The 25,538-nt window shown below is 44.8% G+C and overlaps 1 protein-coding gene across 7 annotated transcripts in view; it reads left to right on the top strand.

Moving 5' to 3' along the window:
• The window catches only part of ICA1 (islet cell autoantigen 1), a 128,197-nt gene extending 103,614 nt beyond the window's left edge, over nt 1-24,583 (top strand). For 3 of the 7 annotated variants that reach the window (XM_036894434.2, XM_036894435.2, XM_036894433.2), the window contains exons 10-14: nt 1,093-1,145; nt 2,449-2,511; nt 2,624-2,656; nt 11,778-12,047; nt 24,324-24,583. In XM_036894434.2, the coding sequence (XP_036750329.2) occupies nt 1,093-1,145; nt 2,449-2,511; nt 2,624-2,656; nt 11,778-12,047; nt 24,324-24,445 (541 nt within the window). In that variant the 3' untranslated portion in view covers nt 24,446-24,583. Of the gene's footprint in view, nt 1-1,092; nt 1,146-2,448; nt 2,512-2,623; nt 2,657-11,211; nt 11,258-11,777; nt 12,048-24,323 lie in introns of those variants that run through there. The other 4 variants (XM_057504550.1, XM_036894436.2, XM_057504551.1 and 1 more) reach the window with 4 other exon arrangements.
• The last annotated feature ends 955 nt before the right edge of the window (nt 24,584-25,538 follow it).

Below are 25,538 nucleotides of genomic sequence, written 5' to 3'. Positions count from 1 at the left end.
TAGTGTAAAATGAAAACAAGTTTTCACTGTATAAACAACTACATCTAATACAGTTGACTGTTTCAGGGGGAAGCAGTTTAACCAATGCCTGGTAATACTAGTAATGCTAGCTGCCACTTACTGAGCACTTTCTGTGTCCTAAGCATAATGCCAGGCACTTTACTTATGTTACCTCGACTCATTCTCATGATGACCCTCCATATAATCAATGTAGGCATTCCCCCATTGTATAAGTGAGGCTCAGAGCTGTTAAAGGACTGCCCACAACCCCTGGGTAGTAAGAGGCAGGGCCTGGAGTGAGTCCTGGCACCTTCTTTGCAAAATACATGTTACTGTAATCAAAATAAAGCATTAGCCTTTACTCAGAGGGGAACCACCAAGATTATTTTATTAGTTTTAATTAATTTAAGATTTCTACCATATTTTAGTACTTAATTTTTAAGAGTTCAGTAAGTATAGCCCAATAACCATTTAAAATGAAAAATGAAAAATTAATAGGAATTTTGTTGTGAAATAACAGGTAATGATGAACCACTGTGCTATGAGGGAGGTTCAGAGGCACCAGCTGAATCTCAGGGTGGTGATATATCTCTGCCATGATCTTACCCTTGTGTGGTAAGGTTGAGTAGGTGACAATCTTCTGGATTTGAGAACGATCATGCTTTCAGAGTTAGGTGATTTAGTGAACCTCCTGAGTTTTCCTCTCCTATTATACTAGGAATCAGAATAAATACCTACTTGCCCACCAATTTTTTAACTGTGTTTTTAAAAGTGGCAACTGTACGTATCTCTGTCTTAGATAAACCTAACTACCTACCTAGATACTTACATAGTACATAGCCTAGCAATGAAACCAAATTCAGATATTAAAACGCTCCTAACAAGACTTGGGACAGGAGAAAGGCAACAAATTTATTTCCTCTTCAAAATATGTATAGCATGTAAATGACTATCATTCCACCTTCTGTGTGTGTGTGTGTGTTTGAGTGAATGCATGTGTGTTACAGAGCAGTAATAGATATTGTACAGAAAATCTGGCTGTATCATAAATACAACATTTTCAGTACTAAATTACTAAACTTTTTTTTTAAGGTTAATTTCATTAGCAGATGAAAACCAGCACAAAGAATCCTCTAATTTTAAGAGTAAGTTTTGATATTTATTTAGACTTGCTTCTGAAATACCACTGCTTAACAACCAGCCCCTTTTCTTTTTTGGCAAACTTCTCCTAGGCCTTTCTTCTTTTCCAATTAATAAAATTCTATGTTAATTGCCTTCCTTTTGTTGTAGTTTTAAATCTTCAAATATCAATGATATCGACCCTATAGCATTACTGAGCAAGATTGTATGTTTTGAACCAGAAAATAGCATCACTGGTCACGTCAGCCGCGGCTGGTCAGAGGCGCAGCCACAGTTGAGACTTGACAGCTGTTTCTTTAATGACAGATAATAACATTTCTACTATTATCATTACTAGTTCTAACTGGACTGTAACTGTTGATTACCTTGCTTTATATGTACATGGAATGGAATCCATTATAATGAAGTGTCATCTTTTATTTGACCTGCTGAAAGTCTAATATACATATAAGCAAACCAAGTTTTAAGTTTTTTCTATTGGTGACATATAGACACACAAACACATGCTTTTTGTTGTTCAGAGAGGTTTTTGATTCACAGCAAAACTGCGCAAAAAGTACAGAGATTTATTTCCCACATGCCTCCACCCCCACATATGCATAGCTGTGTCCGTTATCAACAACCCCCACCAGGGTAATGCATTTGTTACAGTCTGTGAACCAATGCTGACATGTCATTATCACTTAAATTCCTTAGTTTACATTAGGTTTATCCTTGGTATCATATAGTCTATGGGCTTTGACAACTGTGTAATAGCATGTATCCACCATTACAGTGTCATACAGAATAGTTTCACTGCCCTAAAAATCCCCTGTGGCTTCAACTGTTTCTCTCTCCCTCCCCCTACACCACTGACAAACACTGACCATTTTACTATCTCCATACTTTCGCCCTTTCCAGAACGTTGCATAGTTGGAATCATGCTGTATGTAGCCTTTACAGATGGGCTTCTTTCACTCAGTAATCTGCCCTTTAATTTCAGCCAGCCCCATATGGCTAAGGTTCATTAGCACCATCAAACAATACTTACTTGTCACACATCTGTTTATGGAAAGAGAATTGTTAGATTAGCGTCATATAGTTTTCTACCAAACAAAGCTTAGATTCAGGGCTGTTAACTCAGTGTTCATTGAAAGCCAATGGCTGGAGTAAAATGTAAAATGTAATACGAGGAACACTGCTTCTGCATGTGTGACTCTGTGGGTGTCATTTCTTTCTGAAGCTGTGTGTTTACCTTACATTGCAATAGTATATGAACACACACACCATTCTAAATTGGTGATAACCTAATGCACGTTATATTTACAGCCGAAGATGGAAAAAATGTTTTATCTGCCTTAGACAAAAGCTCTACACAAAATGCTTGCTCAGGTAATCTAGATTAAAGAAAATGCCTCAGTTTTAATAATTTGACTCAAACTGCTTGCAAAATGAAGCTGACTCATAATTTTGTTTTCTTTCTCCTCCTCTAATGGTCCTATAGATGAACTATTAGACATGAAACCTGAGGAAGGTGGTAAGATTTATGCATTTCTTTGGGGTTATAATTTAATTTTTTAATACTGTTTTTATATGCAGAAAATATAATGTTTATCTTTTGAATAGCTTTGCAGTCCCAAGCAAATTGTTTTTAGGGAACTATTCTTTGTCTTTATAAATGACTTGAAATATGCCCAAGCACAAATTACTATGTGTAGATCTGTCATCCTTAGTATAATTACATAATGGGTAAACCAATAAAGCTGAAAGTTATTATGTTAAAGCTTGTATGCTATAGTAGAAAACACATGGCTTTCAGGATCAGATAGACCTGGATCTGAATAGTGGTTCTGCCATAAATGGTCAGTATGGCCTCAAGTAATTTGCTTTATACTTAGGCTCTTTCGGCCTCAGTTCTTCTCATCTGTACAATGGAACCAATAATAATAGTCTTGCTGTTATGTCAGAATTGGACATCATTATGTAAAGGATCTTTCATGGTCTCTGGTACAGGGACACTCTTCAAATGGTCAGAAGTTGAGATAGTAGGACTAGAAATACCTGGTGGTGTACTATGCTGTATCTCCACTGAGCTTCAGTTAAATGCAGAGGGAGCATTTGCCTGGCTAGGTCCCACACCCAGATTTACCAGACTTAAGGTCATTTACTAAATAAGCCCCCAGAAAAGAATCCAAAACCATGAATTTGGATGAGACATGCATGATCCTAAGAAATTAAGTGTGTTCAGCCCGGTCATAGCTTTTGCTCTCCGTCCTCCCCAGGGTTTCCCTCTAATGATTTACCATGAGTCCAATATACCTAAGATTCTGATCCAAATTCTGGAGCACCCCTTACCCTGGGTGGCTGGCACACAGTCTGCCCTGGTCTGACAGGTTTCCTATATAGGACAGGAAAGATCATCCTGCAGGCCCCAGTTGGCAATTTTCACTACTCAGTCTGAACTTGATTTGGATTTAATTCCCAAAGTGTGAGAGGAAGAAAATCTGAAAAACAGAGTGCACTGGTTGAAGCTTTTTTCAAAATTGGAAAGGCCACAGAACTCTCAAAATAAGTGTCCAGGGCTTAGGATATAAACCTGAAGGCAGAACCTGCTTTCCGTATTAATTTCTCATTCCACACAAAGTACCATGCAATATTTCATGAATATCCATGTGTATTTTATCAAAATGACTAGTTATTTGTAAATATTGAAATAGTACCAGATTACAAAAGTAAAAAAGCAAGTAATTAATCCAGATTGCCATTACATGAATTCCATTTTCATAAAAATATTTCCCCCTTGGCTTAAGGATAGAATGCTTTGATAATAAAGGTGTTTTTTTTGACAAATTATTTTTCTAGAGAGGGAAATATTTCAGTCTTAAGAAGGTGAGATAAAGACAATAATACAACAAGCAATAGGCACCTACGACCTAGTTTTAGCGAGTCTTAACATTTAACAAATCATTTATAATAATACATATGATTCAACTTATTTTGATAAATAGATTATTTATGCTATCACTAGCCTCTCATTTATGTACTTTTCTCTTTGCTTTTATTATCCCTTATTTAATTTTGTTCTTTTAATAAACATAATATTTGAATAGGTGGTATATTCACATTGGTACAAAAACCAAAATAATAATAAAATGTACACAGTAAAAAAATAACCCTCTCACTCCCATGTCTGTGGCCCACTCTTGTCTGTTCCAGTATTCCCATCCCCTCCTGTGTCCATCCAGTGTTTCTTTACATTGACACCAGTAAATATGAGTCTATACTCTCAGGTTTACCCCCTCCTTACAAAACACAGTTCTTGGTTTTGTAACTTGGTAGTAATGGTGCACCACTAACCCAGTTGCCATGCCTTTCTTCACAGAATTAAATCAGAAATGCTGCTCACTGCCTGAGATACAGGCTTACTTCCTTCAGCTTCCTCCAAAGCATGTGCCAAGATACATTGAAATATAATTTATATGTATTTATTTAGAACAACTTTCATGCCTCATTAGTTTATAGTTACAATCTTTGTGTCATAGAATAGCAGCTCATACCCTTTTGGGGGGCACTTAATTTAATTCTGAATATAAAGAGATGTGGGTGCTCTTCTCCAAAATGTGTATGTGCTGTCAGGCAGGAAAACTGATTTACAGATTTTCTCAGTTACATGCAGTGTCACATAATTTTTCCTTTCCCTTTATCACTGCCAACCCTCAAAGCCCTTCTTGAGGCATGACCCATTCTTTCCCACTATCTGCCTCTTCTACTTTGGCAACCCCTAGGGTAGCATCAGCTAAAAAATTAACATGGCCACAAGTATAAAAATACTCCTTCATTTGCACAGAGAACTTGTGGTGACTGAAGAGAAGAATACTCATTAATTAGCTGCCTTCAAAATGTGTGCCCTTCAGAAAACTGCCCAAAGGCCCAAATCCTGGAATTAAAACACTGATGATAATATGCAAGGCATTAAACAGTCAAGAAATAAAAAGAGCCTAATCCAGGGATGACTGGCTTTTCACAGGACTTGGGGGCTATAAACTGTAGTCCCCCGCTGCTTGGGGGCTGTTCACTCCCAGTGGTGATTCTATCAGACAAGTAATGGCTAAGCTGTGGAATCATATTATCAAAAAACAGACCACTTATAACAATAGCAAGACTGTTCTCCAGAAGCCATTGCCCAGAAAATCACTCTAATTCAGTGTCATAAGGAAATGTGTTTCTCCTACTAAATACATAATATAATGGAAAACCAATATCGAGCCAGTTTTTAAAGTGTTTTAAGTGAAAAAGAAACTGAGTGACATTATACTTGAAAGTGGCTCTGAAATTACCTCGTGACCACATGTGACAATCCCGACCTCAATTCACGAGTTATATAGTCAATGTCTTTGTGTTCCTCAAAGCTTGGCCAAGAAAAATAACTATCACACAACTGAACAAAGTGGTGGTGTAAAGCAGAAGAGAGTGAGATGAATTCAGTTCCTTGACCTTAACCAAAAGATCCCTCTCTAGGACATGACCAACTGAACCAATTTTTAAAAGTTTTAGTTGTCCACAATACATTTAAAAGGTTTGTCTTCTGCTACTTCTATGGTTACTACTTCCAGACTTGTGATTCCAAATCCTGACCCACTCTCAGAACAACTGGGAAGTTCATTCATTGGCTCCCTGAGGCCTGGGCATGACCCTTCCACCTAGAGCAGTAATACACACATATGTCCCCATGCCCAGTTTCTCCTGAGGTCATGCAAAACTCTCTCTATATATATAGCTGACTAGGGGTTCAGTTGCTGACTAGGGGTCCAGTTGCATGCTCACATGTAATGTGGCAAATATTAAGCCCACTATCTTTTCTTATAAACTTTCCCTTCTCCCTGTCTCCCTCAGCATCCTAGGGTGAGCTGCTGGCTTGGGTCTTTTCATCAAATAATAGTGCACTTTTAAAACCAAATACCATTATAATTTTATCATGATGTACTCGGTAGTGTTCTCTGTGGGTGTACCCCTGCCCCAGGTGTCAGGGTTTCCAGGAAGATTGCTTGCTTGTTAAGTTCTGATGCTAAAATGGAGGACCAGACCTGAGGATCAGTCATCAGGAGTATTTTATGAATGAATGTCCACTCAGGATCTAGCACTATTGGATTTTTTTTTTTGCAGGGGAGGGTTTTTTCGTGGGTTTTGTTTTATTTGGGGTGTGTATCTGTGTGTGTGTGTGTGTGTGTGTGTATGTGTATATTTCCCAGAGAGTGGGCAGGGGTGGATTTTCCCTCACCTCTTACTATCTATGTCTTTTTTCACCAGAAGGGAGTTTCAAAGCAGTATTCTTAAATTCCAAACATGTACAATTTGTTTTACCAGGGCCTTTTGTAAGGAACAATATTTTTCTTGTTAGCCATTTTCATGAGGTGGTTTCCTACCCATCTTTCCCCACACATTTTTCTGGGCGAGGGGACGATAGTGTTGGTGTTTGGGGTTTTTCTTTTGTGTTGTAAGGGTGCGGCCTTTACAGTTAGTCATAATGTTGAGAGTGGGGACCAGGGAGAAAACCAGAGAAACAGAGTCTTCCTGTTTCACACACAGAGGAGGGTAACTTATGTGACATTTATCTGTCTTCCTGTGCTCTCGCTTTTTGTCTATGTAGTTATGTTTCCATCTTATGTGTTTCTAATTTTTGCTGAGGTCATGAAAACCCAGTATGATTTCAAAACCACCACCTGAATGGGCTGTGCCCAGGGTCTCACATTAGCTTTCTGTTACCCGCAGTCTGGCTGACCTGAGAAGGCTTCTCTGTATGTCCATCTTCACTTATTGAAAACTGATTGGGTCAGAATCAGTTAGAGCTCATTGGCTCAGGATCAGTTTCCCCAGGGGTATAGGGTTTTTATTTTTGAAGCATTGGGCAGTGCAGGGCAAACACACTGGGTGGACTGCCCTGCAGGCCATTCTGCCACGGTGCCTGCAGCTGAGTGGAGCTCTGATCTTAGAAACCCTTAAAGCTTTACAAAAGCTTTAGTTTAGATGTGAGATCCTTAATGGGCTCTGAAGTACAAGCAGTGTGCTGCACTGAGAACACATCTTGGCCTGGGAGCCAGGGGTCCCCCTGCCAGGTGATCTGTAGCTGCCGAATCATATGGCCTTGGGCAAATCTCTTGCCTTTTCCTCATCTGTAAAATGAGTTAGAGTTGATGACCTCTCAGATCCCTTTCAGTTGAGTCTGATTCCTCTCTTTGGGCATCTCACTGGAAGGAAACAGCAAGTTTCCAGACAGGAAGGTGGGAAACATGTGTCAGAAATGGCAGGTAGAGGACTTTTGTGGATCATAGGCTTCCCTGAAGTGCCATAAGGTGCTGAGAGGGCTGCACCACAGCCTGACTGTAGAGGCCCCTGACTGGTGCTCCCCTCAGCTGTCGGAGCCCCAGAGGGTTTTGAGTAAGAGAGTAATAACCTCACAGCCAAACTGAGAAGGACATACAGTGGGAGGGTGCTTCCTCTGGAGCAGCAGCAGGCTCGCCTGTAGGCAAACCCCAAAGGGTCCCTGAGTCTGGAATTGGTCATCAGAGTTAAGAACTTGGAACTGGAGATTTAAGAATCTTCCCAAGTCACATTGGAACCATGAGAATAAATAAGATCTCCAGTAGAAAACAATGGGAAGGGAGATAGGATGGCTTGGAAGGAAACCTGAAGGCAACCAGAGTAGGAAGAGGCAGCAGGGAAAGTGTGGCCCAGAAGCCAGGGAGACACCCCAGAGAGCCGCTTCATGGGGACTCCTGGGAGATGACATGCATCTCAGAGTGGGCAACATGCAAAGTGCTGGAGAGGCTGAGGCCTGAGAAAGGGAGCTGGGAGAGAGCCGCTTCTGTGTAGGGTGTAATTAAGCAGGAACTTGATTACAGGCAGCTGAAAAAAGAGTGGTGATAGTGTGGAGTGTGTGGCTGCAGAAGGAACAAGAAACCAGAACAGTAACTTGAAGGGGGAGCTGGGGCAGCCAGCAATGGCAAGTGAGACTGACTTTCTGGGATGGATACCCATCTTCTGAGGTCAGGGAGAAGACACCTCAGAGAATGAAAGACTGCAGATGCTGGGGCTGAATAATGCTGGGAGCAGAGCCCCCAAAAGGAAGGGGAGGGCATGGGGAGGGCTGGCCTGAGAATGGCAGACGGAGCATGATGGGCCTTGTAGGTGGAGGCCCCAGGGTGAGAATTTGACTTTGTCGGTCTGTTGCCTTTATTGCTGTAATGCCTGTGGTTGGCTTATTTGATATGAAAGTAAACCTGGAGACCTGAGAGCCTGCAAGAGCATGAAGGGGGTTTGGGGTGTAGTTGCGGGTTTGGCAGAGAGTCCACAACCTTTGCTCGTCCTTTAAAGCAGGGGCCGATGGGCGCCCTCACCCAGGAATGGTACATTCTCGTCTGTGTGGGTGGAATCTCTGACTATTGTCCTGGAGCTCTTAGCAGGGCTTCTGTCACAGCGCTTATCATTTCTGTGCATGTTTCCCCCATTTTCTCACACTTGAGTTGAATAATTTCTAAAGAAAATGATAGTGTGATTATTAAGAACAAACTGACTAGTGTTATTTTTCAAGTCTTGGCTTGTTTGGTTACAGACCTAAACCTGTCCTTTTCTACTGGTGATTAAGTTTTTCTTACAAGTTATGTATAGTAATTTTAAGCATCTTAATTATCAGAGCAATAATTGGGTTTCCCTATTTTTTGGTTTAAGTCAGTGCCGGTTTCATTGCTTTGAGCTACGTAATAAGTTCTCTTAAAGGAGAAAATATCCACTGTGCAGTCTGGTGTATTTAACTGTTAAATAACCAGGCCACTGCGTAACCGACCAAATGCATTGGTGGACCTCAGACTAGAGCTCTGTTCAAAACAGCTCTAAACAATATCATCCTCACCACGGGGTCCTACTCTCATTTCTATCAGTAACTCTGAGTTTGATAGGATACAGTTATAAGGACCTTTTGTTTAGAAGTAATAGAAACCCTTCTCTAAATAGTTAACCTTTAACATTAAAAAAGAAAATAAGAGACTGTGCTGAATATCCGTCCATGTAAGCGGGGACACACGGAGGTAGACTGGCTTCAGACAGGGCTGAATGCAGGGCCTTAGTGTGTCAGGATTCTCTCTCCAACTCTTGACACTATTTCCCTCCAGATTTGGCTACATCGTCCCCAGGAGCCTCAAACCTCATCTTTAGAACTTGGATCCCAAAGGAAGAAAGACCCTCTCCCTTCCAGCTTCCATATACCAAACCCAGGGAAGCCTCTGGCGTGTGCCCCTCCCTGAGTCAGTCCCCATGGCTGAGGCAGGGAAGGGCGCTGGCCAGCCAGGGTTGCCTGTCCACCTGGGAGTGAGGGGCGACGGGGCCTCTTAAGTGGTATCTCAGCAGGACCCTGTGGAGAAGGTGTTTTCTTGAAGGGAAAAGTGAAGAGGAGGAGGGAAGAGATGCTGCCTTAGCAAGACTGCAGTTAATACCATCACACAAAACCTGAAGAGTAAAAACAAAGATAGAGCCTCTCCAGTCCGTGGTTATATTGGGAAGCCTCAAAGTTTATTATTGTTGCTGCTAATGTTAGCCATGATCTTCCCTGGATTGACACCCAGATGAGAGCCGTGAAGCCAACCCCAGGGTTTGACTTAACGGAGGGCTGTAGAGTGACTTCAGGAGGAACACGTGTCACTTCCAGTGCTCACTTACAGTCATCTGTCCCTCTAGGGCCTACACATCGATTTGAATTTGTTCCAGTAAAACGGGTTGGCTCAGCAATCTTCTGGTTTCAGTCAGGCTAGGAAGCAAACCATAGGGAAAGGTGTGGGCATTCAGTCCCAGCTGAAAGTGGGAAGTATGGAGGCTTGCAAAGCTTATGTATGTGAGAAGGGTGATGCCAGGGAGATGGAGGGAGGAAGGGGGAGCCTGCGCAGAGGCAGGCTGATAGACACGTCCTGTCACAGCCAGGCTTCCTGCCTGCACTCGCAGACATGGGCTGTCTCACTTGCATGTCTGCCTTGCCTGGGTGGATCCTATGCCACCTTTGAGGGCAGAACTGTCTCAGAAGCCTGTTTAATAAAATGTCATCCTCCCTTTGTCTTACCACCCCACCTGCAGGCTGTATTTCAGTGCAAATTTCTGCAATAACACAAACAATAAGAATGCCTAAATTAGACAGTTGTCCAATTAAAGTGATATTTTGCCCCTATTTTTAAACCACAGTGATAGGAGAGTGACTGCATTCCTCCCCTCCAGGATTTATAGCCCGTCTGCTCAGCACATTAAAAATCCCTGCAATCTGTACATCTTTATATAAAGTGTGATTGAAAATAGATCCAGTAAAGCCAGCAAAGATAAGATTAAAAAAAAAATTTTTCACTTACTAATTATCTCATATATTTGAGGAAAACCTGTTAATCTCACTTAATGTGACAGTATCAGAATTGCAATATAGCCCAGAGAAAATATAAATCGTGAAGGTTCCTTCTCTTCATGACTTAGAACAAAAATGTTTGCACGCTCTAAGTGGCAATTAGATACCACAACTAAGCCACAGTTAATAAAACCGTCAGTCCTTAGTTTTTGAAATATGTAGAAAACTCAGTGAAAAGTCTTGCTGTAGGATTGCTGAGAGTGGTGCCCCATTCTTCTTGTATTCCTTATTCAGTATTTTGCCAGTATTCATATTGTAAGAGTGGATCTCTTCGTTAAAGTCTTCCTTCTGGGCAGGCAGTGAAGTCTCAGGTGTATTTCTTTTGGTCTTCCTGACAATACTCAAAGATGAAAAACAGGCTCAGACAGGTTAGGGGTCCTGCTGAAGTCATACAGCAAATAAAGAATGGTCCAGCGACTCCCCTTTGGTCCAGTGCTCATTCCAAAAACCCTCCAGGGATGTGTCTCTGGCCCATGAAACTCATCCTCTAGGCAGTTCCATGATGTGCCCTGTTTCCCGTCATTCTTTCACGCTGCTCTCAGGCCAACCAGACCCACCTTTCCTTTGCTTTACGAAGTTGGGTTACAGTGAAGGAGAACGGAAGCGAGAATGCCTTTCTGGGTCGTTGCTGGACTTCCTGACATCCTCCACCCCTTCTCCTTGCCTGGGCCAGTCAGGGTGTGGCAAGGGTCCTCTCCCCATCTGGTAGGCAGGGTACACTGCCACATGGTGGGCTGGCTCTGGACCTAGCGCTTACTGTATGGGAAGATCCAGGAAGCTTTACAGGCAAGGAACTAAGATCTTCAACCTGCATTCAGTCCTGGCTTTGTTTCCTGTCTGAGACATGTTTGGGTGCTAAATTGGATTTTACATTAAGGAAACATTTTATATTAATAGTTATTATTATATATTAATAATATTTATTATAATATTTTTATATTAAGGAAAAACCAAAACCCTAGAGTTTTTGTGGAAACTGTTCAAGTGCAGTTCTAATGATGCTCAGAAACTGGACTTGCTTTGAGGGAAGGAGGATGAGGGAGAATAGAACCAGAAGTTTCATTCTGAAAGGGCTTGGGAGAGGCTATAATGGGATTAATTTATATTGTGATTATTTCTTAAATCTGGCCCTCACCCAGTCTGTCCCTTCCCAGTCCCCCTGCATGTCTGCCCAAGGCTTGGGCCCTTGGTGGTGATGTCTTGTGTGCTGTGTTCCTCTGATCAGCTTGCCTGGGCCCAGCAGCAGGGACCCTGGACCCCGAAGGTGCTGACAAAGACGACCTGCTGCTGCTGACTGAGATCTTCAGTGCCTCCTCCCTGGAAGAGGGCGAGTTCAGCAAAGAGTGGGCTGCTGTGTTCGGAGACGGGCGGCTAAAGGAGCCAGCACTCGCTGCAGCCCCGGGAGAGGCAGACCCCAAGCTCCAGGCAGGCTCTGGATTCCTCCCTTCACAGCTTTTAGACCAAAATATGAAAGACTTACAGGCCTCACTACAGGGTATGTCCTACGGGGGTTGAAGTGGGGTGTTTTGTTTGTTTGTTTGTTTGTTCTCTAATCCGAAGCCCTGTTTCTTCTTTGTCTATGTTTTCTGGTATTTCTTTTATATCCAGTGTTTTTTGTCTGTTTTTTGTTTTGTTTGTGTTTTTCTTTTATATCAGTGACTATTTAGCTGAAATCTCAGAACCACGTTCCAGCTTTGAGATAAAAATGTAAGACCTATTTTTTTTGGCAACTTAGGTTTAGATTCATTTCCCTGTATCTATTTCTCAGTATTGCATGGGTGACTTACATTCATTTTGGCCCTGTGAGCTACATAAGGTATGTAGAGCATTCTTCTCTATGCCAGACATTATCAGAAATATACATTTACGTACATGGTTATCCATTACTCAGTTACTTTTTACAGTACTAGCATTTTGTTCTCAATCTTGTCGCCTTACTTTGATTTTGAGCTTTTTCATGGCATGCTTGAGAGGATCCGATTGCCTTCACAGTCATGGCCCTGCAGGCCTGACCACACTTGCCAGGCCGTTGTGCTGGCTGGGTTCTCCTGTACACTCACTGGGCCAAGTTGCCATGTCCCCACAGACAGCCCTCTTTCAGAGTGCCGACTCACATTAATTACACGGGGCTTCTTAACTCTTTCCACACTGGGTTTTAGCATTCCCTTGCTTTCTCTCCCACCCCAACTCTGGCCCATCCCCACTGTGAGGCTGCCCGGGCTCAGCCGTTCCTGTCCAGCTGGAAACACACGGTGTAATAGTCCCATGCATTCCAGTCACAGCAGAAATAAGAGTTTCCATGCTGATCAAAAGTGGTCAGCAACATTGGTCAGGGTTTAAGGCACGCCCAGACCACGTGCTGGTCGAGGGTTGCTGGCAGGGGGAAGCACGTGACTGAGAGTGCAAAAGCCAGAGCTCAGGTTGAAGTTTAAGTTTTTATGTTTGAACTTCTAAACAGACGTGGGGAAGGAAACAATTTTCTAGTATTTCAACACACTTTTCCTCCTTTAATGGTAAGATAAGAATCACTAGTAAGAAACTCTCACGTTGTTTTGGTTTTTCCATGAACTCATCTCCTTAATAAACAATGCGTTTATCTGACACTTAAAGCTGAGAACAAACAGCAGAGCTGGAGTGATTAAGTAATTGTGAACTATTAAAAACATTTCAGGTCTTTGGAAATGAGATCATGGACATAGCAAGAGTTCCCTCTTTTGTATGAAATGCATGATGCCTTTTATCTACCTTTGTGAGTCCAGTTTTGTAGCCATCTCATTTATTTTCAGTAATAGAGTTAGAGATAAGAAGGGTAAAGGAAGCCCAAAAATATTTCTCTGCCCTGAGTTTCACCCCGGGTTTCACCATCTCTGTCACTGGCGCTCCAGGTGAGCAGTGCAGCCAAGACCTGGGGTTTCGCTCCCACCCACCTGCAGTGGAGGTGCCAACAGCCCGTGGGAAAGTAAGAAGGCTAGAGCAGAGATCCACAACTCAGATTTAGGCCTGCTGGAGAGTCTCCAGCTGGGCTGCAGGATGAACCCCTCGGAGGCGCAGCTTTGGAGAAACTGGTCCTCTGCTGCCAGTAGGGGACTGAGGTGGCAGTGCTTCTGTTTAGCTGGAATGCTGAGTGTCATTCACTTGTAAGTGGCCCACGCTGACAGCCAGGGAGTCAGAGCCCCACGTCCGCTTCCTGAGCAGGCAATGAGTGGATCTCAGCTCGGGGCCCATGGCCGGGTTCCCGGAATTGTGCCCGAGAGCTATGACAAGAGCAGTGGCCAGGGCCTTTGCACTTCAGCTTTGCTCCACATCTAGGGGAAAGGCACCACACCACACCACGCTCAGGTCTCAGGTGGGAGGTATGCTGAGAGAGAGATGCAAGAGAAAGATGCAAGCTCATACTCTAGGGAGAGAAAGAGGTACTACAAAGGGAGGCCGTTTATTTCCAAGGCAAACAAAATCTCACTTAGGGTTGCCACCCTGCCAAATCTTTAGCAAGTTTCTCGTTCATTCACCAAATACTTACTGGATCTTTCTGGGCACCAGGCATTGCGGATTCATCTGAAAACATAAGAGACAAGGCTTCTGCCTTCCTGGAATCCCATTCTAATGGAGAGGATATAATGAACAATAGATTAAATAAAGAAGCAGGTCACACAGTAGCTTAGAAAGTGATTGACGTTAGGGAGAAAAGGTAGAAGTAGGGCCTGAGTGCTGGAGAGTGTTGCCAATGGGGTGGGTGGGGGGTGTGCAGGGGGCAGGGTGGGCTGAGCCGCAGAAGTAAATAGGATTCTTATAGAGAAGATGAGCAACGACTTGCAGGAGGTGAGAGACTCTGCCAGATGGAGATTTGGGCAGAGGGAACCCCTGTGCCAGTGTCTAAGGGACGACGTGGTCGAGGGTCTTCAGGATGAGTGTTGTGGTTGGAGCAACAGGGAGAGGTGCTTGGTGGGGGGGAAGGGGCAGAGGCTGGGCCACACCAGGCCTTGAATTGTAGCCTTTGGAAGAACTTGTGTCTTTTTTTGGCCCAAGTGAAATTGGGAACCATCACATCTGGGACCAAGGATGGACAGGATCTAACTTTGCATTTAAAAAGATCATTCTGGCTGCTAAGTGTTTCCATTCCCTTGCTGGGGATCCATCTAGATCAATGTTTAAAGGGGTTATTTTGTACCCTCTGAGTTACCCTGTTTCCTTTGCACATCAGCAGCCACAGATGGAATGTTTATGAAACTCAAAATGTCAGGAAAAAAGTGGAACCTGAGTGTTTGAAAGCAGAGCCCATTCAGCTTCCCCTACACCTGCAGACTCCCTGCGGGCACCCCACAGTTCCACCCGTGGCGCTTCCAGGACTCCGGAAACCTCCAGAACATGTAAAGAATGGGCTCTTGGCTTACATGACTGATCATGTAATCCAGTTATGAATAACCACATTCTAGGCTTTTGTCAGGACTCTTCTGAGCCCCTAAAAAAGGAAAGGATGAATGTTGGCTCTGGAGTTTTTTTCCCATTGCATCCATGGTCTAGGAAAGACATCTGTATACATGAATTGCAAAAGCATCTAAATAGCTATTAAACTTTGACACGTTGTATTGAAACTGCTTCCCCAATCATCCAGATCACCTCAAAAACCAAATGAAATAAACCACTGAAGTGAGTAAGTCATCAGACTAAACAGGTAGAAAAGTGCATTGACATACTGGCTCAATGAAACAAGCAGTGGCAGGGAGATCAGGGCCCGGGTTTTATTCTGCAAACTCTCTTCCCTCACTCACTCTGCAAAGGTTGGTCAGGCCACTCAGATTCTCTGGGCCTTTGCATTCTCATCTATAACATGAGAAATTAAATGCACCAGTCCCTCAGGGGAGACCCAAGGAACACCATCCACCTTTCCCCAAGTGTCTTCTTATTCCTTGGTTAACCCCCACTTGAGAGATGTTGAGGTCTAAGATTGTGCAGTTCTGTGAATTTTCCATTTGGAGCTGGTAAAATAACAATAACTGGGACTCCATAGGGTACATGCTATGCGCCAAGCACTGTCCCCTGTACCTTTTACTGTGGGAACCCACTTAATCCTCACCACACTCTTCCCAGGCAGGTGCTATGTCCGCTCCATCTTACAGCCAAGGAGCTGAGTTGCTAAGCAGCTAAGTAATTTGCCTGAGTTCACACGGCATCTGGCAGGAGGCAGGTGGGATTGTGAACCTGAGCCCTCTGACTATGGAACCTGTGCCTGTCCCCTTTCTGTCCTGGTGCCTCTCAGTGCCTTGTTTCTGGTGGCAAGCGTGGTTCCCCAGCAGGTCCCTTCATGGCCCTCCCAGGATGCTCCTGGAAGAGCAGGCCTTGTAATGGTTAGCCTGGCCCTACGCATCCTGGGCACACACAGGGACAGGGAGAGCCAGCTTGTCGTGGAGGCAGAGTCCCAGTCACCCATGAAAGTTGGGTGATGTTCCAGAATAGAGTATTTGAAACCAAGATTGTCTCCCAAACCTCACCTGTGCTAGCAGCCACCCACACGTTCTCTCTGGTGCACTCACCCTGGCTCCAGCAGCCCTGGACCTGGGTCCTGTGAGCTCCAGGTGTTGCCTCTCCTCAGGGCCAGAGGGGCGAGGGCCCGAGGTGGAGGGCAGCGGCCCCATCCCCCATCCTCCTCTGCCTCCCTCCTCCCCCCTTTGGCTTCTCTCCTCACTTGGTCCCCCACCATTCTGGGGGAATAGAAGGGAAGGGGGATTTAGTAAGAGAACAAGTACCTCTGTTCCCCTCCCCCACTTCAAGCGCTAGGAGAGCCACACAAGAGCACTTATATTAGGATCAAGTTGTGCTTGAAAATGTGAAGGGGTTAATTTTGTCTAGGATTTCTAAGAGTTTCCGAGGTTACCAGCCAGGTAGGGCCTGGGGTTTCCTGTGCCACGCAGCAATGCGTAAGTCGTTCCTCCCTGAGGCCCCTTAGAGGGAGGAGGAGGGGCCCCGGAGGGCTGCCTGCCTGCGGCAGCAGGACCCGTAAGCCTCCTGCAGCGGCCTCCTTGTTCTCCACCGCATCCGAGTTTGCATTTGGAATAGACACCGATACTGAAAAGATTCCCATCTGCTCAAAAAACTGCACCAGAACATCTTTTAATGTAGGAGTCTGCAAACGAGCGTTAGGACTCATTCCAGATTCTCAGAGTCCTGCCTTCCTCCCGGATGTTCTTCTGCTTTTACCCAACTCCAAGGTGGGTCTCCGTTTAAGAGTAATGTCACATCAAGCTTTGGGTTATCTCAAGTTCCTTTCCTCCACCAGAGTTCACCTCTTGCCCTTCCTGTCTTAGCCTGGCTCCAGGTGACTAACATTTCTGGGACTCAAATGAAATGATGTGACAGAGACTCTGGTGCATCTAAAGATCATGTGAATGTGGAGCAGATGCTCTTGTCACAAGCCAGTGGAGCCGTTCGCTCCCTCAGAGCAGCAGCACTTTCTGAGCCAGCCAAGGAGCATCCGTAGGTCTTGGATATCTGCAGAATTTAAGTGCCTCCGTGAGTCTGGAGAAGGGACCTTGATGACCATCATCAGCACCACCCTCATTTTATAGATGAGGGAATCCCACACCTTTACTTAGCATGACTTAGTGACATTGTTCTGCTGGAGAACTGTGTGTTGTCAGTAGGCTGGATTTCCAACCATATGGAACTCCAATGAGCCTGACTGTCTCCACCACTGGGCCTTGGCACATGCTCTCCCCACCCCTTAGAGCATGTCCCCTGCCTGCACACCCATGTGCTTGCTGTGCACAGCTAACTGCTCATCCTTCAAGTTCTCAGCTTTAGTGTCCTTCTCCCAAGGTACTCTTGCTTGCTCCCCCTCCTGCAGCAGCCAGGGGTCGGTGCTTCTGTTCTCTATTCCCTTTACACCAGTCTTGAATCATCCCACTTATCCTCATCTCACTGTAGCATTGATTTAATTTTCTGTCTCTTGCTTTAAGTTGTTGTGGGCAGGGCATATATTTGTGTTGCTCACACCATCAGCACATAGCTCAATGCTTGGAATACTATAGATGTTCAAAAAAGACTTGTGGATGGACAGGTGGACAGTGAGAAGGGCAGGAGAGAGCAACTGACACTGAGCCATTAGGTTAAAACAAAACCATCCTAAGACAATTTCAGGGTTGGTCTTCATGTTTTCTGAGCTAGACAGAAACCCAGACTCAGCTTAGAATTTATTGAGGGCCTACCCCCTAGCCTCAGTCTCCCTAGTTTCACCTGCAGCATCCCATTTTATCCGCACAACAACCTAACGAGGCAGGAATTTGTATCCACCCTTTGCATGTATGGAAACTGGAGCTCAGAGGGGAAACTGTGAGGGGCAGGTTGGTGCTTGGCCACTGTGGCCATGGAGTTCCCACTTTCCCCTTTACTTGCCAACTCCACCCCAAAGCTCCCCAGGTGGTGATCATCAGCCCAGCCTGGACTTCTGCTCTCCCACCGAGTGAAACGTCACTCAGGGTAAAGTGCTACTTGGGATGGTGTTATTTTGGCTCCACTTGCTGTCTAGCTGGCCAGTGTTATTTCTGGCTGATTTACATTTTCCTTTATGTAAGTAAAGGGGGCAGGATTGCTGCAATGAAGTTTTGTATATGTTTCCTGCAAACGAGTAGCACAGTTGACACATCAGAGAACAGAGCGCTAGGAGAGTCGTGTTCCCAGAGCTCGCCACCTCTGCCCCCACCCTTCACTGCCCTCTCCTGCCGCAGTTACTTTGCCATGGGGAGACATCTTTCTAGCCGCCCTTCATGTGAAAAATGCCTCAGCCAACTAACACCAACTAAAGAACAGTTGATGGCAATTACAGGAATATGAGCAACACTAAGTTCCCTTTAAATCACATTTTTTTCCTGACAGGAGCCATGACATTTGAAATCTGGCTGGGCATTCCATCCACAATTACCCTATATTGCACCCCTCCCCTAAGTAATTCCCAGAGTGAGCTGAGTGAGGCTGACATTTCAGCTGAGCTTAGTAACTGCTCTTTGTTTTTTTAAAAAATGTATCTGGTGTCCCAGCTGTACCATCCTGTCCCTCATGCACATATAGCAGAATTGTTAGACTTGCGCTCAGTAGCGGTACCGAGGAGGGGATGGGACTCTGCAAACTGGCTGCTGTTTCTGCTTCACACTATGGAACAAAGGAAAAATGGTGCCCTTTGTCTTTGTGAAAATTCTGAGATACACTGTCCCCCATGTCTCTAGGCCCATCTTCCTTCATGTCATCCCCTACAGAGAAGCCCCCAAATCCACAGATTCCTCATGTCACTTGTAAGGTTTGTGGGTGTTTAGGTGAGCACTATTCAGTTAGAAAGGAATCCCATGAGGAGAGCATTTATTGTCTTTATAAAGGAATCTGCCATTGTAATCCTTTAAGCAATAGGTTTGAATATGATTTGTATTTCTGGTACTTTAAAACTATGACTTGATATACAGACCTTTTATTTATTTATAACTTTTTTGGGAACAGGCCTATTATATAAAGCATGAGGAGCTCTGTTTTGACATGTAGATTTATTTCTGCCTCCATAGGAATGTGTTCCATTTTATGCTCTGAAAAATACAATGCTTTGAACCTGCCTCTCTTTCCTAGTGTTCTCTGCAGCCATTTTAAAAAATTAATGCTCTGCGTGTTTTTGAAATGGGTAGACTTATCTTGTTGAGTTCCATTGTATCAGATAGCTTACATAGACTGAGAAGTGGTTGACTTCCTTACCGCTCACCTGGCTTTTCTCTGAGTCCATTTGGGTTCTTTCTGGGTGTCGGTCTCCCTGCACCCAGAGAGCTAGTCAGGATCAAAGAGCTTAAAACTGCAGGATGTTGGGTCCTGAAGAAGATCGCTGTTTCCTAGGAGGGTGTCCCTTCTTGTCCCAGCTCTGGCTTCAAACCAAGGTGACCCTGATCCTGAGAGATGGTGGCGCAGTCAGCCTCCCTAGGGGCCATCTGTCTATGGCACTGCTTTCCAAGCTTATACATGCCTAACAATTACTGCACATTTGTTTAAATGGTTTCCTGGGCTTCACTCCCAGGGATTCTGATTCAGTAGGTCAGGGCTGGCCCTTGAACTTGCATTTCTAACCAGCTGTCAAGTGACGGGCACACTGCTGGTATGGGCAGCACACTTTGAGAACCATAGCTCTAAGAGATGAGGCCAGGCTGCAGGGGTGGTGGGAAGGGTGCGTGGACTCTCCTGAGCACACATGGTTCTCTATTACCCTTGGTGTCTGAGACAGAATTGTAGGGAAAATGGTAGAATATACCATGAGATGCTAACCCTTTCAGCTTTGTTTGGTACCCAAAGGAACCACAATTTTAACTTTCCACATTAACCACTGTTTTCTATGACTTGGGTGTAGAAGGAAAATGCTCAAGGGCGAGTTTTCCAGGAACCAGGGAGGTTACATTACTCCTGCATAACACCAAATCTGGTCATTTTAAGAAACTGCTTTGTTGAACTCTAATTTACATACCATAAAATTCACCCATTGTGAGCGAACGGTTTGAGAGATTTCTGGTAAATTTATATCGTGCATCCATCACCACAAACCGGCGTTAGGACATTCCCATCATCCCAGAAAGTTCCCTCAAAATCTGGTGCTTTTCATTGTTTATGAATTATGTTAGCTACATGTTCAAGCATCCTCCCAATGACTAACAGTACTTCTTAAAACCCTCTGTATGTTTGCAGTGTGTTGGACCCAAGGTCACAGGCACCTGTTTTATTTGTCATTGGTTAGTCTTCAGGCAGAAGTTTGTGTGCCACTTGCCTAAAATGAAATGAGCCAGCCAGTGGGTATTATCACACTGACTGTGCCAAGCATTGCTCTGCCATCTCTGAATGCTTCAGAAGTGTACTTCCCATGGTTTAAAAGAGCTCTTTGAGAGTTTATCTTAATCCAGCACCCACTGAGTGCCAGGCAATGCACTAAAGGATGTAAAGATGAATAATACATGATCCCTGTCCTCAAGGGGCCCACAACTCTAGGAGATGGAACAAATACACAAATTAATAAATATGATTCCCTAATTACATCCCTGATTACGGATCTTAGAATGGCAGGATAAATGAACTGCATTAAATCCTGTCATTTTTGTGGCATATACTGAGTGGCTTTCTTGCTCCAGAAATTGGTTTTACTTCGCCACTTGAACGCTGCCACCCAGACATGATGTCCTGCGAGGGCCTTAGCAAAGACAAAACCTCTTCTGTAGAAAACACTGTGACCAGAGCATCCCAGTAAAGGGATACAGTTTTAACCAGGATGAACTGAACAGTGATACATCATCTAATGGTCTCCATTTCACAGTGAGAATCCGCATGGATTTAGGCCACAAACACCTAGCTGTACCGCACTGGCATTTTGGAGCACACTGAACAAACAATTCCTTGTCTCATTGAGAAGATGGGACTTGACACAAACAACTAAAGCAGACATGCAAAGAAGCATCGGTTAGGGTCTACATTAAATATGAGTCATGCCCTGAGGGGTAGTATGTTTAGTACACATGGTGTGGGGGATCACGGGGAAAACAGTGTATCACAGAGAAGGGACATAGTGGATCTCTGGCAACTTACTGCACTGATGGACAGTGACTGCACTGGGGTATGGGTGGGGACTTGATAATATGGGTAAATGTAGTAATCACATTATTTTTTCATGTGAAACCTTCATAAGAGTGTATATCAATCATACCTTAATAAAAAAATAAAAATAAAAATAAATAAAAAATTAAAAAAATATGAGTCATGCCAAAGCATCCAGCCCAGACAGTAAATGCTGTCTTCCCCCACAGCAGGACTGTGCCAAATGCCTCGTAATCATTAGGGCAGTCAGAGCACAAGGGCCATTACAGAATGCCGGATTACACAAGCAAAATATCATTATAAGGGTAAGGCATCAAGTGAAGGGGGGTTCTCTTTCCCCTTGTATTATTTGGACTGGATTGCCGTTTATTTTTCTGTATTAATGAAAGCTCCCTATTTAAATTGGCTATATAGAAAATCAATGAACTGGATCATATTGGAAGTAGGGAAGACCTGCAGTTTACTAGGTCTGTTGCTACATTTAATTAGGTGTTCACCTTTTTAAGTTTTGCCCACTTGTGACAGAAAAACAAGGCATTTGATTTCCTTGGAAAGCTGTTAGTCTGGTGTGACTGTGAAATGATGCTGCCTGAGAAGCAAAATGGGCATAAAGCTAAAGGCAAAAATACTTTAACCTTAGCAATGCCTTGTTTGCTTTTCAAAATCCAATCTTTGCCCTATTTTTCCATACTTTTTGATTTGGGCATGATTATTTATCTACTCTCCCCTAAAATGTGCCTCAAGTGTGAGAACCATGGTTTGGCGGGGGGGCAGTCTTGTCACACTACCCTCTTCTCTTGCTCTGGAATCCGCCATGGTTGAGAACCATGTGTGTGCCCAGCAACTAGTGAGGCAGAGGGACCGGACCTCCCAAGACCTAATGACCTCTGGTTTTGGACATTAGGCTGGTCAGAAAGCAATGCCACCCCTCCCCTGCTGCATGGCCAGCACCGAAGGCAACCAGTCCAAATGACAATAGCCCTGCTCTGAAAGGTGACAGTGGGTTACCCCTTGAATGACAGTTGCCCTTCTTCCCACAGAACTAATACTTTTTTCTTTATATCTTTGCTAATTTCTACTTGAACACCTAGGGTTCAAAGCAGGGGCTACAGGCTGAAGAGTTTTGCATGATCCTAAGAATTACATGCTATTTTTCTGGCTTTATGTCCTAATTAATAATTCCCTTTATCAAATCTAATGAAGAGGAATCAAGTATCTGTCTCCATGTGACTGGGTGCTCCCCAAGATTGGTTGGAAACAGCAGTTGGTGGGAAAGACCACCGAGGTTTGCTCTCTTTAGCTGAAAATACTTTGGCACCACCAAGCAAGACATTTAGTTAGTATTCCTCAGGAACAGCCAGGTTTCTTGATTTTCAAAAGAGGGCCTTTCAAGTTCATGGATCCTCTTTTGAGACAGACCCCCAAATGAATATGTGCTTGACTCGAGGTGTTGTCTGTATTTATAGTTCTCTCTCTTCCGTTCCTTCTGGTGACAACAGGAAGTTAAAGGCAGTGTCTATTAGCATCAAAAAGCATTCTGAGTATGTTCTTTTAGGTGTTATGCGAATAGTTACACCTGGTTTTCCAAACTCCCAACTGTGGAGGCCTGGAAATATGAGGGCTGCCTCAAAATACAGTCACCTGGCTCCACATAGCAAGGCCACACGCACCCTCTGAGGTTGCCTCCAGCTTTGGGATGTTAGGAGGAAGGGGAAGTGAGGGGGTAGCATGCTTTTACTGGAACTCTCTTTAAGATGTCTTCATATTCTCTATCAAGAATAGAGATAGACCAAGTCTCCTAAATCAGTCTTGCCCTATAGTTGCCTTGCATGACCTCTTACATGACTAATGAAAGACAAGTCACTCCATTTTTAAGTTGTTCCCCACCCCACCGCCCAACCAAATTATATCGAGATCTCTCAAGTCTTGGTTTATCATATTCAAATAAATCAAAGGACTTGAGACCTAACTGCAGGTGGAATTCAATTAGTGTTACATAGTAAGAACTTGCAAATTACCAACTAGCCTTACTTGCAGAACTTTTCTCTTTATAGTAGATGCACTGATGATCTCATTGCAAAGTAATATATCTGAAGAGATTTTGAAGGAAAAGACAGGGGAGTCAGATGTATAACCTGATCAATCCAGTGTCCCAACACTTCTGTGCCATTTTAATGAAAAGCCCAAAGGCCCTGTTTATGTGGCATTAATCCGTCCGTGCCCTCCTGCCGCTCTAGTATAACCTGTTGGCAGCAGCATGTCCCGCCTATATTTTTGAGACCCGTTTCAGCCAGATGGAAAGCACATTATTAGCTGCCCTCTGCTAGAAGGCTAACCTGTCAGCCATTTTCTTCGTGCTTTCGATACTCCCACCTGTTGGAGGCGGAAAAAAACCTGGGTCATCCAAGCCAGTGAACTTAGGTTCTCGTGTGGAATGATTTATGTAAGGAAGAGCCCCTAACTTACTTGGGAATCACTTGCATCAGGCATTCTTTGGAAAATGCTGTTCTCATCTGGAAGACAATTTGGCTCGGCAGTTGCAGTGTACAGGGAGTTAGAGCAGGTGGGTCAGTGAGGGCCGTGGAAGGCAGTACTCCCGCGAGGCCCAAGCATGAGGGACAGGCGATCTGGGGTCCAGGGAGAGAAGCAGGCAGCTCCTTCCTCTGATGGGACAGTGTTGAAGGCAGCGTGACCCTGAGAGAAGAGATGCAGCCTGGCTAGGCTTCAAACCCCCTCTGGGCCTGCTGCTTTTAAGCTGAAAGAGAGTGGCCATGGTATTTCTCCAACAGATCCAACAGATAGAGAAGATTCCTCCAGTGGACACTGGATGGCATCTTGCTTGCTCAGCCATTCAGTCTGATTTCTGAAGTAACTCTGAAAGTTCCTGTGTGTGAAACAGCAGGGTCAGAGGTGTTAGGCCACTTGGTGGGCTGTGGCCGTCCCCTGGAGTGGGGTGCCGGGGACAGTTAACACGGGGGCTCTGCCTTCCCTGAGCTCCAGGCCATGGTTTAGAAATGTCACACGGCCAGCCCGCAGTGGGACGTGGGATTCCCTGCCTCGGCTTGTCTGACTGGGAACTGCCCCTTCATGTGAGGAGCCGGCACCCACGTGCACATGGCCAGGGAGGCTGGCGCTGGGAAGGTGCGCTCGCTGATGTTTCCCCTTCTCTCCCCAGAGCCTGCCAAGGCTGCCTCGGACCTGACTGCCTGGTTCAGCCTCTTCGCTGACCTCGACCCATTGTCAAATCCTGACGCTGTTGGGAAAACCGATAAAGAACATGAATTGCTCAACGCATGAGTCTGCAGCCTGCAGGAGGGCGTCCACGTGCCGCGCCTGAGCAGTGCACCTGGGGCTTGCAGATGTATGAAGCGATCAGTATGCTGTTTTACTATTTACGTGCCATTTTAATAAAATAAAAGGGTCAAAGGCCCTGTTTATATTGGTATAATTATTTACTCTTATTTGGTATAAAAGGTTTTAGTGTATTCTCCGTTTGGACTAACAACACAGGAGCATCCAGAAGCAGTTTTCAGGCTGGCCGCTCTCCTGCCAACATCCACATCAGGGCTGCTGCTATGTCGCTGGGCTATTGTGAGATCCAAGGTCAAATCATAGACCTACCATGTGTCAGGTTTCTATAATGTGTCCTACAGCCTCGGAGGCAGCAAGAGGCTAAGGAACCTTAAATGCCTCCTCTTGTACCATTTGCCTCTTTCTGCCTTAGAGGGGGATGCAGGGAGCTTCCTTCCTGCCAAGCCATCTTCCAGCAAGCTCTGGACACACGCCGGCTAACCAAAGGCCCAGCCCCCCAGCCCTCACCCAGCGGGCTGTGTCTTCCCCATGGGCAGCGGAGCTGTGCTGGGCTCTGGTGCACAAGCGTGAGTATGGAAAGCAGCCCCCTCTGCACATGCCAGTGTCCCTTCTGTCCTCTCCATGGTGGGAATTCAAAAGCATGTATTTCTGGAGCCCCTTGTGATATTAACTTTTTTTTTTTTTCAAATTAAACGGAAGAGATATTTGATGTGCAAAGTCAAGTTAATAGAGTCTGTTGTGGGGTTTCAGGGGGAGGTGCTGTGGGCGTGGGGCTGGTGATGGACAGAAGAGGACAGGTCCCACCTGCAAGAAGCTGCTGCTGTGACCTCCTGCACTGCCAGATGTGGTAGTGGCGGGAGAAGAACATGGATTTTTGGTGTCTTAGACAGGGTTAGGAGCAACAGTTTTGCAGGTGGGCACATAAGCTGCTCAAACATTTCCCAGTGTTAGAGATACCAGGGCTGGTGCGCCTCCTCCTTTCCCATCACCTGTAATGTGCTAAGTGAGAGGCCACATGTGTCGCAGAAGCCTGTGTCTGCCCCTTGCAGTAAGCCAGTGGCCCCGAGTGGAGGTAGAA

Source organism: Manis pentadactyla, chromosome 7 (genome assembly GCF_030020395.1).
Source record: "Manis pentadactyla isolate mManPen7 chromosome 7, mManPen7.hap1, whole genome shotgun sequence".
Classification (NCBI taxonomy): Eukaryota; Metazoa; Chordata; class Mammalia; order Pholidota; family Manidae; genus Manis; species Manis pentadactyla.
This window is presented reverse-complemented; position numbering and strand designations above follow the sequence as displayed.